The sequence below is a fragment of the Oryx dammah genome, unplaced genomic scaffold (genome assembly GCF_014754425.2).
Source record: "Oryx dammah isolate SB20612 unplaced genomic scaffold, SCBI_Odam_1.1 HiC_scaffold_28, whole genome shotgun sequence".
Taxonomy (NCBI): domain Eukaryota; kingdom Metazoa; phylum Chordata; class Mammalia; order Artiodactyla; family Bovidae; genus Oryx; species Oryx dammah.
The window spans coordinates 11,093,494-11,111,815 of record NW_024070212.1 but is presented as its reverse complement, the minus strand read 5'-3'; the positions used below and the strand labels follow the sequence as shown (position 1 = coordinate 11,111,815).

Below are 18,322 nucleotides of genomic sequence, written 5' to 3'. Positions count from 1 at the left end.
GAACATGGAAGAACTGTATAAAAAAGATCTTCATGATGAAGATAATCATGATGGTATGATCAGTCACCTAAAGCCAGATATCCTGGAATGTGAAGTCAAGTGGGCCTTAGAAAGCATCACTACGAACAAAGCTAGTGGAGGTGATGGAATTCCAGTTGAGCTGTTTCAAATCCTGAAAGATGATGCTGTGAAAGTGCTGCACTCAATATGCCAGCAAATTTGGAAAACTCAGCAGTGGCCACAGGACTGGAAAAGGTCAGTTTTCATTCCAATCCCAAAGAAAGGTAATGTCAGAGAATGCTCAAACTACCCCACAATTGCACTCATCTCACATGCTAGTAAAGTAATGCTCAAAATTCTCCAAGCCAGGCTTCAGCAATACATGAACCGTGAACTTCCAGGTGTTCAAGCTGGTTTTAGAAAAGGCAGAGGAACCAGAGATCAAATTGCCAACATCCGCTGGATCATGGAAAAAGCAAGAGAGTTCCAGAAAAACATCTATTTCTGCTTTCTTGACTATGCCAAAGCCTTTGACTGTGTGGATCACAATAAACTGTGGAAATTTCTGAAAGAGATGGGAATCCCAGACCACATGACCTGCCTCTTGAGAAACCTATATTCAGGTCAGGAAGCAACAGTCAGAACTGGACATGGAACAACAGACTGGTTCCAAATAGGAAAAAGAGTGTGTCAAGGCTGTATATTGTCACCCTGCTTATTTAACTTCTATGCAGAGTACATCATGAGAAATGCTGGGCTGGAAGAAGCACAAGCTGGAATCAAGATTGCCGGAAGAAATATCAATAACCTCAGATATGCAGATGACACTACCCTTGTGAAGAGAAACTAAAAAGCCTCTTGATGAAAGTGAAAGAGGAGAGTGAAAAAGTTGGCTCAAAGCTCAACATTCAGAAAACGAAAATCATGGCATCTGGTGCCATCACTTCATGGGAAATAGATGGGGAAACAGTGAACACAGTGTCAAACATTATTTTTTGGGGCTCCAAAATCACTGCAGTTGGTGACTGCAGCCATGAGATTAAAACATGCTTACTCCTTGGAAGGAAAGTTATGAGCAACCTAGATAGCATATTCAAAAGCAGAGACATTACTTTGCCACCAAAGATCTGTCTAGTCAAGGCTATGGTTTTTCCTGTGGACATGTATGGATGTGAGAGTTGAACTCTGAAGAAAGCTGAGCACCGAAGAATTGATGCTTTTGAACTGTGGTGTTGGAGAAGACTCTTGAGAGTCCCTTGGACTGCAAGGAGATCCAACCAGTCCATTCTGAAGGAGATCAGCCCTGGGATTTCTTTGGAAGGAATGATGCCAAAGCTGAAATTCCAGTACTTTGGCCACCCCATGCAAAGAGTTGAATCATTGGAAAAGACTCTGATGCTGGGAGGGTTTAGGAGCAGGAGGAGAAGTGGATGACCAAGGATGAGATGGCTGGATGTCATCACTGACTCGATGGATGTGAGTCTGAGTGAACTCTGGGAGTTGGTGATGGGCAGGGAGGCCTGGCGTGCTGCGATTCATGGGGTCACAAAGAGTCGGACACGACTGAGCGACTGAACTGAACTGAATGGAGATGCAGAGATAGAGAACAGACTTGTGGGCACGGTGGGGGACGGAAAAGGTGGGACAAATTGAGAGAATACCATGGAAACATATCCATTACCATATGTAAAATAGATAGCAAGTGGGAATTTTCTGTGTAACATGCTAAGCTCAGCTCAGTGCTCTGTGACAAGCTTGAGGGGTGGGATGTGGTGGGAAGAGGAGGGGTTTCAAGAGAGAGAGGACATACATATACCTGTGGCTGACTCATGTTGATGTGTGGCAGAGACCAACACACTACTGAAAAGCAATTATCCTCTAATTAATAAAAAATAAAAATAATATAAGCAGAATATGTTTTGACAGAAATGATAGCATTTTTTTTTCTGGGGGGATGCCTCCTACACCACATGGAACAAAAACAAAAATAAGCAAACAGACCCAATTAAACATAAAAAATTTTGCACAGAAAGGGAAACCAGTGACAAAATGTTTTCCCTGCTGAATAGGAGAAAATATATGCAAATGAAGTGACTGGTAATGTGTTAATATTCAAAATATGTAAACAGCTCATACAACTCAATATAAAAAAAGATTAAAAAATGAATAGAAGTTCTGAATAAAGTTTTCTAAAGACATACAGATGAAAGACACATGAAAGTAGGCTCAATATCACTAATAGAGAAATGCAAATCAAAACCACAATGTAAGAATTACTATCATCAAAAGGTCTATGAATAACAAATGTTGGCAAGTATAAGGGAAAAAGAGAAACCCAGCACACTGTTTATGAGACTCTAAACTAGTACAGCCACTATGGAAAACACTATAGGGTTTCATCAAAAAAACAAAATAGAACTACCACATGATCTAGCAACTCCACTTGACATATATCTAAAGTAAGTGAAAGCAGTAATTAAAAAAGATACATGTACCCTAATATTCATAGTAGCTTTATTTATAATAGCCAAGGTACAGACTCTCTCTCTCTTTCTCTCTCGAGATTCACTGTTACTGAGTGAATATATACACATATATACACACACATATACAATGGAATGTTACTCAGTCATGAAAAGAATGAAATTTTTCCATTTGCAATAATTTGAATGAACTTGGAAGGCTAGGCTCCTCTGTTCATGAAATTATTCAGGCAAAAATACTGGAGTGAGTTGATATTCACTTCTCCAGGGGATCTTCCTGACCCAGGGATCAAACCCAGGTCTCCTGCATTGTGGGCAGATTCTTTACCAGCTGAGCCACAAATTTATGTTGTAAACAGAGGGAATATAGCCAATATTTTACAATAATCATAAAGGGAGTATAATCCATGAAAAAATAAATCACTATGTTATATACTTGAAACTAACCTAATATCAGCTGTGTTTCCATTTAAAAATTGCTGTTTAGGGAACAAAAGTTGATATTCCGAGTTAGGAAGTAGAAACTGGCAGACTCTAGAGATCAAAGTTTGTAAACCACTATGCCATCATGTTTGCTATAATCTATTGATTTAAATAGTCATTTGGCCTATCCAGATTCAGTGGAAAGGTATAGACTGCTGATGAATTTTTTCACTAAAGGATTTCCTGAAAATCTAGCCATGGTCACAATCTATGACATAACTGAAGGACAGTAAAGTCACTAAATCCTAGTCATCAAATTGTTATTTAATACCTTGGAATTTCCTCCACCTTTTCCATCCCTGTAGCATCTTTGATGTAACTTATAAAAAATTGGGTCACATGAGTCCCTAAGAGAGACATCCTTGAGTATCTCAGTTCAGTTCAGTTCAGTCACTCAGTCGTGTCCGACTCTTTGTGACCCCATGAATCGCAGCACGCCAGGCCTCCCTGTTCATCACCATCTCCCAGAGTTTACTCAGACTCATATCCATCGAGTCAGTGATGTCATCCAGCCATCTCATCCTCTGTCGTCCCCTTCTCCTCCTGCCCCCAATCCCTCCCAGCATCAGAGTCTTTTCCAATGAGTCAACTCTTCGCATGAGGTGGCCAAAGTACTGGAGTTTCAGCTTCAGCATCATTCCTTCCAAAGAAATCCCATGGTTGATCTCCTTCAGAATGGACTGGTTGGATCTCCTTGCAGTCCAAGGGACTCTCAAGAGTCTTCTCCAACACCACAGTTCAAAAGCATCAATTCTTCAGCGCTCAGCCCTCTTCACAGTCCAACTCTCACATCCATACATGACCACTGGAAAAACCATATCCTTGACTAGACAGACCTTAGTCAGCAAAGTAATGTCTCTGCTTTTGAATATGCTATCTAGGTTGGTCATAACTTTTCTTCCAAAAAGTGTCTTTTAATTTCATGGCTGCAATCACCATCTGCAGTGATTTTGGAGCCCCCAAAAATAAAGTCTGACACTGTTTCCACTGTTTCCCCATCTATTTCCCATGAAGTGATGGCACCAGATGCCATGATCTTCGCTTTCTGAATGTTGAGCTTTAAGCCAACTTTTTCACTCTCCTCTTTCACTTTCATCAAGAGGCTTTTTAGCTCCTGTTCACTTTCTGCCACAAGGGTGGTGTCATCTGCATATCTGAGGTTATTGATATTTCTCCTGGCAATCTTGATTCCAGCTTGTGTTTCTTCCAGTCCAGCATTTCTCATGATGTACTCTGCATAGAAGTTAAAGAAGCAGGGTGACAATATACAGCCTTGACGTACTCCTTTTCCTATTTAGAACCAGTCTGTTGTTCCATGTCCAGTTCTAACTGTTGCTTCCTGATCTGCATACAGATTTCTCAAAAGGCAAGTCAGGTGGTCTGGTGTTCCCATCTCTTTCAGAATTTTCCACAGTTTATTGTGATCCACATAGTCAAAGGCTTTGGCATAGTCAATAAAGCAGAAATAGATGTTTTTCTGGAACTCTCTTGCTTTTTCCAGCGGATGTTGGCAATTTGATCTCTGGTTCCTCTGCCTTTTCTAAAACCAGCTTGAACATCAGATTTAGTACAATATTTTCCCATCTAGCCCAGAGTATATGAACTGACTGGCAGAGGCAATAAATATGCAGTATGAAAATAGACTTCTTCCCTACTAAGGAGAAGTCTCAGCTAACACCTGTAACAGGCACTGTGACATTTTAGTCTACAACCCAAATGTTTCTTTATTGAACGAATATCAATCATGGTCACATTATATTCCAGGAAAAAAATTGTTTTCCTATGTGCCTGAAAGACTTATGTTGCCTCTGATATTCTAATATTATGTTCTCTATTCTTTGTGTCTTTCTTTCCCTTCTAACTTTCAGAAAGGAGAATATGAAGTGAATATTTTTTTGCCAGCTTGAGTACAAAAATTTAGCCATTAGGTAGGGATACTCACAGGAAGTAGTTCTACTATGTTTGTTTTAACAAATAAGACCAAGAAACTTTTAACGCTCTAATAAGTCCACAGAGAATTTCAATGAGGTAACTAATTAACGCCACAATATGTTAGAAAGGGCTTTTCTTTGACCAACTAATTCTCATAGTGTACTACTATAGTTCTACTTGCTAACTGGGGATATTATGGACAAGTATTGGACAGAATGTGGTAATTAGTTCCTTACGGAGATAGAGATCTCAATAACAAACAACACATTGAGGTAATTCTTGATGTAAAAAGGAAAGACCATTGTCATACTCACTGGGGACACACCTAAACTATCCAAGGCACAGGTGGAATTTTTGTGTTGAGCAATGTATATAGCTCTCTTATGCTGGTCTAGAATTTGTAGAAAATGGAAGAAGAGCCCTGGGACATTATGATGGGGAAGATAGTTTTGGCAAATTTCACCAGAAAGTTTAATAGAAGATTCCAAGATGTATCTGAGAGTAAAGACATCAGCATGTCACTGGGCATTAAATTCTCATTTGGAACAATATGAACATTTTATTTTTATTTAGGGACTTTTATTTTCTTATTGAGAAGAACAGTGACAATGTCATTATTTATTTTTATGTCAAACTTTTTAAACTGTAGGGTTTTTCATGGAGCTACTGATCTGTTTCCCCCTAGTTGTTAGTATTGGAAAATAGAAAAACTGGTCAAATTATCAATGGGGCAATTGGATGCTGAAAAATATAAGGATAAAAATAAAGACCACAGTAAGAAGAAGGTAAGGATGCAGGATAAGTTTTGAATTTTTTCATGAAATTTTTAATATTTCATGCAATATAAGAAAGAAAGATGACAAATTTAAATGGAATATGGAACATATGGAAACACAAAGTAATTTTACCTAGGAGACACATGATGGTACAAAGGGAGCCAAGCTGCTATAAAGTAAGCTGAGATCATTACTATCAATAATTCATTAATGAACTATTTATTCATTAAGTCTTTGTATTTCACATATTCCATATATTTAAATATAGATTATGTTTTGATGATACAGAAGGCATATGTTGTGGAATTCATCGTTGAAGTTGTCTAGTCTATTGGAGAGACAATCAGGAGAAAATAAAGAGACATGAAACAACCTCTAAATATACTAAGCTTTAGATACACTAGAAACAACAAATTCTCCCTAGACAGATTAGAGAAAGTTCAATAACTGGTGCCTGTAAAAAGCATGAAGAATGAGTGGGCCACAGATGAAAATTAAAAGATATTCAAGGCTGAGATTTCCCTCTTTCCCTTTCTATGAAGTCTTGAAATATAAAAGCATGTTTGGAAAACTGTGTGTATTTTAATGCAAGTTCTGTGTTATTAAGATTTAGGTTGCAAATGTTGATAGAAGATAAAATTAGTTGCCTTTTTAGTCAACTTAAAAAATTGGCTTTACTGTGTAGGTGATGAAACAAAATAATGAAAAATCAGCTTTCTTTTTCTACTTTTTGAGAAGGCAGTTTAATAATCCTATATGTTCTTTTCCATCTTTTCATTTTTTTCCCAAGGTTTCTTTGAACACAAAATATTCCCCTTTCCAAATTAAAAAAACAAAACAAAACAAAACAAAACAGCAATACCACTTGTTTGCTTGCACACCCCAAGGACTGCGGCAGCAGCCTCCCTATGGTTCTTTTGTAAAATATATAATGTAATGTCGTGATCTGAAGGTCCTTTATTTTCTTTCCTGTCCAAGTCTGCACGTCCAAATTCAAAATAAATTCCCTAACTCATTTCAACTGTCATCTCTCTGCCGTGTAGCTATCTCAGATCCCAGACTCTGTAAGTAGCAAAACGTTCCCCCCTACAGAATTCCCATATTCGTTTCATGGTGCTTCATGTTCTACTTTGTGTAAATGTCTCATCTCCAATAGACTATAAGCTACTTGTAACCAAGGAACTTGTCACTTCTTCTTTTATTTACCCACAGTTCTTAGGATAGTACCTGACATGTTACAGAAACTCCATAAATATTTGTCAAATGAATAAATCAATAGCTATATTTAAACCATTTTTCCTATTTACCAATATCAATATATTATACAATATCCTAGACTGGGTTAAGTACAGCCAACATTTTCCAAAATAAATTTCTTTTCCAACTTCAGCTGCCACACAAGTTCTGAGGATGAGTTTGAAAAATTATGTGATATGTTGAAGCAGTTGGCAGGGAGGGTCATGGAATAACCATTGAATAATATGGATTTTCTTTCCTTTCAGAAGCTCCATCTTTGTTTGAATAGCTAGTCACTGTTCTTTCTGAGGATGATCTTATAAAAGAGAAAATACTTAAAGAAAGAAGACCAGGAAGTTGGAAAGCTAGAGATTATATCCCAGGAGGAATAATACAGGAGTATTTGTTCTGGTCAAAAGCACAGTGTGTACTTCTTGTTTATAAAGTTTACAGATAAGGCTTCCATGGTGGTCAATGCGGGAGATGTGGGTTTGATACCTAGGTTGGGAAGTTCCCCTGGAGAAGGAAATGACAACCCATGCCAGTATGCTTGCATGGGAAATCCCATGGATACAGGAACCTGGTGAACTACAGTTCATGTGGTTGCAAAAGAGACAAGACTTAATGACTAAAACCAACAAAAACAAACAACAGATGAGGTAATTAAAAAGTTCCATTTCAAAATTTTACTAGACCTTTGTCTAAGCAAAAGAACAAAAAACAGACATTTTGCTATTTGTAGAGTACTTTGAGATCAATTATTGTTGTTTAGTTGCTAAGTAGTTTCTGACTCTCTTGTGACCCCATGGACTATAGCCTGCTAGACTCCTCTGTCCATGGGCTTTCCCAGGCAAAAATACTGGAGTGGGTTGACCAATAATAAAGTACTATTAAAATTAAGTTTAATTAGTGAGACAATGGAGAAAACTTCCCAATAATCAGAAAGAAAATGAGAAAGCAGCACTTTTTCTTCCAGTTTTACTGAAATATGATTGACATGCAACACTATATAAGCGTAAGGTATATAGCATAATAATCTGATTTATATACATCTTGAAATGATTATCACAAGTTTAATGAATGCCCATCATTTCAAATAGGTAAAATCTTAAAGAACTAGAGAAAATATTAATAATTATATATTTTTCTTGTGATGAGAACTCTTAGGGTTTAATTTCTTGTGTGTGCATGCTCAGTTGATTAGTTGTGTTTGACTCTTTGTGATCCCATGGGCAGTAGCCCGCCAAGCTCTGCAGTCCATGGAATTCTCCAGGCAAGAATACTGTAGTAGATTGCCATTTCCTGTTTGGGGGATCTTCCCTGACCCAGAGATCGAATGTGCATCTCCTGCATTGACAGGTGGATCCTTTACCATTACACCACCTGGGAAGCCCACTGACTCTCTTAATAACCATCATATGTAACATACAGCAGAATTAATTATAGTTTGGGGGATGACAGCAATTTTTAATGAAGCATTTGCCTCTGCATTTCAAGAACAATTTTAGAGAGATTTTTCATCATGAAATGATGAAGCAGAAGGTTAACATTGTATGCTAGATTAATAGTAAGGGAACAAGTTTAGAAAATCCCTGAAATCAAATGACATCTACCTGGGAGTTTTCCAAAATAATTTAGAAGAGAAACTGGGGTTATTGTTATTGGTCACTTTGTTTCTTCAACAAGTTTTCAAAGACTAATATATACTAGCCAATATGTCATGTGTGGGTATGCAATTTCTGTCTCTGGTAAGTTATAATTTGTGGAATCAGAGATAAGCTTAAAATACTAATGGCAAAACCAGTACAATTTTAATGATTGCTAAAGGTGCCCAGATAAAATAATACAAAAAAATTAAGAAGTTGTAGGAAGGATCGATGAGTACATGTCACTTTTAGAATTTAAAGAAGGTTGCACAATTAAAAGAAGAAGAATAAAATGACAATAAATATGCACTTCTCTGGTGGCTCAGATGATAAAGAGTCTTCCTGCAGTGCATGAGACCCGAGTTCAATCCCTGGGTCAGGAAGATCCCCTAGAGAAGGAAATGGCAACCCACTCCAGTACTCTTGCCTGGAAAATTCCATAGATGGAGGAGCCTGATAGCTACAGTCCATGGGGTAGGAAAGAGTCAGACACGACTGACCAACTTCACTTCAAATATGCACTATTTCCAGATGTAGGGGATAGTATGTAAAAGGAAATGATTGTTCAAAATTTCTCTATGCTAAAGTTCATTTGAAGGAATATGTATATTGACAGTTATGAGAGGAAAGGTATGTTTGGAAACAGTATGAAAGACAGAATATAATTATTTTAACTTTGTAAATAATTGAAGGCCATTTAGTTTTGTTAATAGGGTAGAATTTGCCCTATAAAAAGACAACTCTACTGCTATTATGAAGGTGACAGAATGGGAAGAGGACTCCCTGGAGTCTATCCAATTAAAATAAATTAAAAAAAAAACTCTATTGTAATAATGCAGGTTAAGAGTTAATTTCTGGAAAAATGGGGAAAAATGTATCATAGAAGTGTTACACACACACACACAATAAAAAACTGATCTGATGTGGAGGATGAGAATTTTTGTGTGTCTAAATATGCCCCAGAAGTATACAGCTTGGGTGCCTAAGCAGCTTTGGAAACTTCTTATTGAGATACAGAACTCAGGTAAAGGAACAGATTTGGGTGATAGGTTGGAGAGGATAAGAATGTTTCAAATAAAAATATGTAATATGCAATAAGAACTGTGTCAGAGTCATCAGGGAAAGGATCTGAGCCTCCTGCTTAAGATTTAAGAGATGGAGCCTGGGAACAACAGTCTGTTGGGTTTCCAAGTCAGGTATATCAAGAATAAGATATATAACCAAGTGGGAAAACAGTGAATGCTGAAAAAAAAACTAATGCTAGAGTCTGTAGAGGAACCATACCCTAATTCTAAAATAGTAGCTGCAGTTGTAAACCAAATTAATTTCAACAAATGACTGCATGGAAATGGGGTATGTTGTTAGTAATGAAAGAGAATTCTGTGTTTTAAGGATAAGCAAAAAAAGGACAAATCAACGATTAGGGACTGACCTAGATGAAGAAACTATTACAATCATGTGGGATGTAGATCTTCATACATTGGTGGTATTCCTTGTGGAATATATGTATCAGTAATATGGATAAAATTATGACCACTTAAAATCACAATTAATGTAGATAAAATTTTTTTGAGGGTTAGATTATCAACAAACTAAGCAGATATTGATTATATAAGTCTACAAGCAGGGACTATATTTCTTAGGTATTTCTTAGGTGGCAGAAGAATAGACTTTCTTTGAATAAATGTCTGTCCATTTCATTTGAACACTTGTCCCCAAATTCTCTGCTAAAATCATTGGCAGAAAATTAGCAATGTGGGCACATATTAATTTAGGATAAATTTCGCTTAGTTTATCGTAAAATGCTTTATTATTTTATTTTGGTTTCCTTTTTTTCTCTCCCATACCAGTTGTTTCTCTTTCATACCGGACTGGTGACTTTATGAAGATTAAATCTCCCTGATTTCTTAGTTTCAAAGGACTATGGACTTAATCATATTGACTTTATTCCATGGGATCAACTCTTCATGGCCAATTCCTCCTGTGTTACTGAGTTCTTCCTGGTGGGTTTCTCCAGTCTTGGGGAATTTCAACTTATCCTCTTTGTGGTCTTTCTTTGCCTCTATTTGATCATCTTGAGTGGAAACATCATCATCATCTCAGTCATCTGCTTGGATCACAGCCTCCACACACCCATGTACTTCTTTCTCTGTGTCCTTTCTACCTCTGAAACTTTTTACACAATTGTCATTCTGCCCAAGATGCTTATCAATCTTCACTCTGTGCTCAGGACACTGTCTTTTGTGAGCTGTGCTTCACAGATGTACTTCTTTCTTGGTTTTGCTGTCACTAATTGCCTGCTTCTGGGCGTGATGGGCTATGATCGTTACGCTGCTATCTGTCAGCCTTTGCATTACACCATTCTCATGAGCTGGAGAGTTTGTGGGCAACTGGCAATAACTTGTATTGTCAGTGGTTTCCTAATATCTCTATTGGGAACAACTTTGGTCTTTAGCCTCCCTTTCTGTGGCTCCAACAAGGTCAACCATTATTTTTGTGACATTTCACCAGTCATCCGCCTCGCTTATGCTGAAACCTACATTAATGAACTGGTCATCTTCATTGGTGGGGTCTTGGTCCTTGTTGTGCCCTTGATCTTCATCTTCATCTCTTATGGATTTATCGCCTCTGCTATCCTGAAGATCTCATCAGCTGAAGGCAAACGAAAGGCATTCTCCACCTGTGCCTCCCATCTCATTGTGGTTGTTGTCCACTATGGCTGTGCTTCCTTTGTCTACCTACGACCCTCAGCCAAATATACATCAGGAAAAGACAGGCTGGTGACAGTGACCTATACCATCATCACCCCACTGTTGAACCCTGTGGTATACAGCCTCAGGAACAAAGATGTACAGCTGGCTATTAGGAAAATGATTGAGAAGGCTAGGTTAAGATTTTGTAATTATGTAAAGACTTTATAATTAATTTCTTTTTCAATAGCACACACACATTTGGGTCAAATATATCACTCATGTTTAAGTCATGAAAGTTTCTAGTCTACAACTCTGTGGCCTTGGATGAGTTTTTTGACATTGTGAGGCTATAGTGTTCTTATGTAAAACAGACTTAGTAGTATGTTCATCTCAAGTCTTTTTGCCAAATTAAGGGCAAAAGTTTCCTCATCAAGGCAACTGTCACTAAAAGATAACTCTCCTACCCCTACTCTTCCTCCAGAGATAGTTCTCAAAAGGATCTTAACAGCCATTATCTCTTACCCTATGTTTGGCTTTCTAGCCACAAATCTCTGATTGTCCCTTTTGTTTAAGATTATGCCCAGCTGAAAACGAGTTGCTGAGGCCTGAATATAGTGTGGATATAGGAAGAACACATGATGGGAGGAACATTTACTGTACTAGTTATTAGAAAACTATTTAGGTCATGACTTTAAGAAAACTATGGTTGTTCTCCAAATCTAAACTTTGTATATAGAATATAAGGATAATATAATTTTCCTTTTATACTTTGCAGGGTTTTTGTTTGTGTCTAATGGATACGATGAATGTAAGCATAAGTAAAATGCAAAGCTGGATAGAACTTAAAACTCTTAAGACTTAAGAGTCAGTCTAAGACTTTAAGTCTTAAAGTCAATTTAAGACTTTACACATCTCTGCATGACCTTCTATTTCCTTCAGATTCTCCAAAAATTATATTTCTAGGTGTCTTTTCTGACCAGCCATTTGAACTACTCCTTATATAACACAGGGAATGTGCTACATCAAAAATACATCTACATGTGAAACAATTCCTTCAGTACACTTTCTGAAAATTGGCAGAAGGCCCCAGACTTCCAAAAAGGCAAACTAATCTCCACAGAATGAAGTAGGGCAAAATATATGGGAAAATAGAGACAAAGGATTTGGAACAAGCACCTGTGCCTCGGAGAGGGCTCCATGAAGGAGGAAAGTTTCCTCACACTGGGAAACCCTCGGGTGGGTGGGGAAAGAGGACGCCGTGGAACCTCTGAGGAGAATACAGCAACAGGTGCTCAGAAGGCAAAATGGAGATAATTCATCACAGGGATTGTTGTTGACCAGCACTTTCCAGCTGAGATGCTGTTTACAAGCCTGTCATGGCAAACAGGGACTCGGTGCTGAGGCTCAGGGCTTCAGGGGTTGGATTCAGGGAGAGGACTGGGGTTGACTGCCATGAAGGTTTTCTGAGGGGGCTAATTTAAGACAGCTGAAGGGGTCCAGAGAAAAGCCTGGGCCTGCCAGAGAGGCGAGAGATTATTGTCACAGGGACCCTGTCCCTTCACACACACAGATCAAAGGACCCTGCCTTTGCAAGTGCCGTAGGTGGGATGAACCGTGGTGTGGACTGCAACCTCAGAGGTAGACTGCCAAAGCTACCATGAGTGCCAGAGGTGGGACTACCTGCGATTGCAGTTTGAGATACCAAAGGGGTAAATGCAGGTCAACTGGTCACTGCCAAAGCCAGGGCAAGTTCCAGAGGTGGGGGAAAAAATGGCTCTGCGGTTCCAACCCCAGAAGTAGCAGCTGCCACCAACCCATTAGCAGGCACAGGTCATTCCCCACACATTCCTGGGAACCTATGCAGCTTGTCTCTGTTGAGGAAGACACAACGTGGGGCCAACTTCCCTGGGGGAGCACACAAATCAACTTGAACTGTAGGAGCTTCCCACAGGCCTTGGCTGCAGCAGGCACCATATGCACATCCCAATTGTGTCTAATGTATCCCTTCCTCTCCCCAGGCTGAAGGAGCAAATAAGCCCTCATAAGCTGTCACTTTCACCTTTCTTGTCTGGGTAGGGAGCAGACATTGGAGGGAGGCCTACGAGCAGTGGGAGGGTGAAAAATCAAAGCTGATCACACAGACCCTGTGTGAAAAGGGTAAATTGCTTCTGCAGCTAAAGGTACAGAAAATTTATCCCTCAATTAGCCTGATACTGTGGACTTTGGGAACAACTGTGGACTTTGGAAGCAAGTACAAGCTGGAGTAAGGCCAGATATGAGTCTGAGCTGACCTCACGACATCCACAGCAGGTCCAGAAACCTTCCTAGAAATACTAGAGGACTTCCTGAGTAGGCAGATTGGTTCATGCTCAATGTGTGGTTAGGAAAATGAAGGACACAGAGGAATACTCTTCTCACTACCACTCTCTCTATGTATATTTTATGTTTTTTTTTATATTGTTCTATTATTCTTTTTTAATTATTCCATTCATTTTTACTTTTAACTTACTTTTCCTTTATAAAAAGCTTTTAGTTTTACAAAAATTTATTTATCTTTTCCCTCCTATTTTTATAGTACTCTTTAGTTATATTGCATTTCCCCATGTTTTTGACTTTGTATTTTTGCTAGACTAGTTTTTAGTATTCACCTTCACTTATAGGTTTGATTATTGGCTTGATTGCTCTCTTCTTCTCTGGTTTCTATTCTTTTTCCTCTCTTATTTCAATTTTGTGAATGTATGAGTCTCTTTGGGTGTTCTTTTCTGATGAGTATTGCTTTCACCATTTGCTTTGGGGTTTTATCTGTTTGTTCCTTTTTGTTTCGTTTGTTTACATGACTTTTTTTTCTTTTTTTTCCCCTCCTATATATCTTCCTCTTTATCTTCTGTGCTGGGTGGCTTGTGGAGTCTAACTGCTAGAGTAAGGGGTTGGCCCTGAACCTCTGAGGTGGAAGACCGAGTCCAGGACATTGGACCACTGCATAACCCCCAACATCATGGAACGTTAATTGGCGAGAACTCTTCCAAAGGTCTCCATCTCAACACTAAGACCAGGCCCTATCCAAAGGCCAGCGAGCTCCAAAGCTGGACCCCTCATGCCAAACCATCAGTAAAATAGGAACACAATCCTTCCCATTAGTAGAAAGCCTGTCCAAAGCCATACAAAATCCACAGACATTCCAAAACAAACCACTGGATGTAGCACTACCCTTCAGAGAGACAAGATTCAGCTTCACCCACCAGAACACAGACACCAGTTCTTTCAACCAGAAAACATTCAAAAGATACTGGTCCAACCCCACCCACAAGGGGCAGACACCATGATTAAGATGAACTATGGCCTTCCAGTCTGCAGATAGAGGGCCCCAAATACAGTAACTTAAGCAAAATGAAAAGACAGAGAAACAAGCAGCAGATGAAAGAATATAGTAAAAGTCCACAAGACCAAATAAGTGAAGAAGACAGGGGCAGTTTACCTAAGAAAAGAACTCAGAATAATGATAGTAAAGATTATCCAAAATCTTGGAAATAAAATGAAGGTATAGATAAATAGAATGGAGGCAAGGAATAAAAAGATACAAAAAATATTTAACAAGGACCTAGAAAAAAAGAGAATAGACAATCAGCAATGAATAATACAATAACAGATAAAAATACACTAGAGAGAAGCAATAGCAGAATAACTGAGAAGAATGGATAACTGAGCTGCAAGATAGAATGGTGGAAATAACTGAAACAGAGAAGAATAAAGAAAAAAGAATGAAAGGAAATTAGAATGAGCTGAGAGATCTCTGGAGAATTCTCTGGACAGAGGAGTTGGTGGGCTATACTCCATGGGACCACAAAGAGGCACAATAGAGCAACTAACACTGGAACAACACTAAGTACTCCAACATTCAAATTATAGTGGTCTCAGAAGAAGAAAAGGAAAAGAAAGGGTATGAAAAATTATTTGAGGAGATTATAGCTGAAAGTTTTTCTAACATAGGAAAGGAAATAGCTACTCAGCTCCAGGAAGCCCAAGAGTTTCATACAGGATAAACCCAAGGGGAAACATGCCAAGACATGTATTAACCAAACTAACAAAAATTAAAACCAAAGAAAAAATGTGGAAAGCAGCAAGGGAAAAGCAACGAATAAGATATAAGGAGATCCCCATAAAGCTAACAGCTGATCTTTCAACAGAAACTGCAGTCCAGAAAAGAGTAGAAGGATATACTTAAAGTGATGAAAGAAAACATCTACAACCAAGATTCCTCTATTCAGCAGGGATATCCTACAGATTCAAAGGAGAAATCAAATGCTTTACAGATAAGCAAAAGCTAAGAGAATTTAACACCACAAAACCAACACTACAACACAGGCAAAAGTAACTTCTCTAGATAGGAAACACAAGAGAAAAAAAAAAAGACCTGCAAAAACAAAGCCAAAACGATAAAGTAAATGGTAACAGGACTGTACATACCAATCAGTTCAGTTCAGTTCAGTCATTCAGTCGTGTCCAACTCTTTGCAACCCCATGGACTGCATCATGCCAGGCCTCCCTGTCCATCACTGACTCGCAGAGCTAACTCAAACTCATGTCCATTAGTCAGTGATGCCATCCAACCATCTCATCCTCTGTTGTCCCCTTCTCCTCCCACCTTCAATCTTTCCCAGCAACAGAGTCTTTTCCAATGAGTCAGCTCTTCTCATCAGGTGGCCAAAATATTGGAGTTTCAGCTTTAGCATCCGTCCTTCCAATGAAGACCCAGGACTGATCTCCTTTAGCATGAACTGTTTGGATCTCCTTGCAGTCCAAGGGACTCTCAAGAGTCTTCTCCAACACCACAGTTCAAAAGCATCAATTCTTCAGCACTCAGCTTTCTTCACAGTCCAACTCTCATCCATACATAACTACTGGAAAAACCATAGCCTAGACTAGATGGACCTTTGTTGGCAAAGTAATGTCTCTGCTTTTAATATGCTGTCTAGATTAGTCATAACTTTTCTTCCAGGGAGTAAGCATCTTTTTATTTCATGGCTACAGTCACCATCTGCAGTGATTTTGGAGCTAAAAAAAAAAAAAGTCTGCCACTGTTTCTCCATCTATTTGCCATGAAGTGATGGGACTGAATGCTATGATCTTCGTTTTCTGAATGTTGAGCTTTAAGCCAACATTTTCATTCTCCTGTTTCACTTTCATCAAGAGGCTCTTTAGTTCTTCACTTTCTGCCACTAAGGGTGGTGTCATCTGCATATCTAAGGTTATTGATATTTCTCCCAGAAATCTTGATTCCAGCTTATGCTTCCTCCAGCTCAGAATTTCTCATGATGTACTCTACATATAAGTTAAATAATCAGGGTAATGATATACAGCCTTGATGTACTCCTTTCCTATTTTGAGCCAGTCTGTAGTTCCATGTCCAGTTCTAACTGTTGCTCCTGACCTGCATGCAGATTTCTCAAGAGGCATGTCAGGTGGTCTTGTATTCCCATCTCCTTCATAATTTTCCACAGTTTATTATGATCCACACAGTCAAAGGCTTTGGCATAGTCAATAAAGCAGAAATAGATGTTTTTCTGGAACTCTCTTGCTTTTTCCATGATCCAGTGGATGTTGGTAATTTGATCTCTGGTTCCTCTGCCTTTTCTAAACCCAGCTTGAACATCAGGGAGTTCATGGTTCACGTATTGCTGAAGCCTTGCTTGGAGAATTTTGAGCATTAATTTGCTAATGTGTGAGATGAGTGCAATTATGTGGTAGTTTGAGCATTCTTTGGCATTGCCTTTCTTAGGGATTGGAGTGAAAACTGACCTTTTCCAGTCCTGTGGCCACTGCTGAGTTTTCCAAATTCACTGCATCATCTTTCAGGATTTGAAATGGCTCAACTGGAATTTCATCACCTCCACTAGCTTTGTTTATCAGATCTAGTCCCTTAAATCTATTTCTCACTTCTACGGTATAATCATTAGAGATTTTATTTAGGTCATACCTGAAGCGTCTAATGGTTTTCCCTACTTTCTTCAATTTAAGTCTGAACTTGGCAATAAGGAGTTCATGATCTGAGCCACAGTTAGCTCCCAGTCTTGTTTTTGCTGACTGTATAGAGTTTCTCCATCTTTGAGTGCAAAGAATATAATCAATCTGATTTCAGTGTTGACCATCTGGTGATGTCCATGTGTAAAGTCTTCTCTTGTGTTGTTGGAAGAGGGTGTTTGCTATGACCAGTACATTCTCTCAGCAGAATTCTATTAGTCTTTGCCCTACTTCATTCCATATTCCAAGGCCAAGTTTGCCTGTCACTCCAAGTGTTTCTTGACTTCCTACTTTTGCATTCCAGTCCCCTTTAATGAAAAGGACATCTTTTTGTGTGTTAAATCTAGAAAGTCTTGTAAGTCTTCATATCCCATCAGGAAGATTTCATAACCCTCTTATCCTTCTCCATCAGAGGGCAGACAGACTGAAAACTATCATCACAGAAAACTAACAAATCTAATCACAAATACATATCAATAATTTACCTTACATTTAAATAGACTAAATGATCCAACCAGAAGACACAGATTAGCTGAATGAATACAAAAACAAGACCCTTATATATGCTGTGTACATGAGACCCACTTTGAACTGAGGGACAAACACAATCTGAAATTGAGGGGCTGGATAAAAGTATTCCATGCAAAGAGAAATTTTAAAAAGTGGGAGCAGCAATACTCATATCAGATAAAATAGAATTTTGAAAAAGACCATTACCAGAGACAAGGAAGGACACTATATAATGATCAAGGGATCAAACCAAGAGGAAGATATAGCAATTATAATTATATATGCACCCAAAAGAGGAGCACCTCAATACATATGGCAAATGCTAACAACTATTAAAGGGGAAATTGACAATAACACTATAATAGTGGGGGATTTTAACATCCCATTCATACCAACGGATAGATTGGATAGATAATCCAGACAGAAATTTAATAAGGAAAAAAAAGCTTTAAATGATAATTTGTACCAGATGCCCCTAATTGATATCTATCGATGTTTTCCCTATTCCCTGGAGATTCAGACAGTGAAGGCTCTTCCTGCAGTGC

The 18,322-nt window shown here is 38.6% G+C and overlaps 1 protein-coding gene and 1 pseudogene across 1 annotated transcript; both read left to right on the top strand.

The window, feature by feature from the left end:
* The first annotated feature begins 10,523 nt into the window (after positions 1–10,523).
* LOC120855630 (olfactory receptor 10R2-like) lies at positions 10,524–11,477 on the top strand. Its single transcript, XM_040230171.1, has one exon. The coding sequence runs from the start codon at positions 10,524–10,526 to the stop codon at positions 11,475–11,477; it is 954 nt and encodes a 317-aa protein (XP_040086105.1).
* Positions 11,478–12,446: 969 nt separating this feature from the next.
* The window catches only part of LOC120855439, a 42,440-nt pseudogene continuing 36,564 nt past the window's right edge, over positions 12,447–18,322 (top strand).

Bases quoted from the DNA above. Each gene is read 5' to 3' on its own strand.
- LOC120855630 (XM_040230171.1), top strand. From the start codon at position 10,524: ATGGCCAATTCCTCCTGTGTTACTGAGTTCTTCCTGGTGGGTTTCTCC.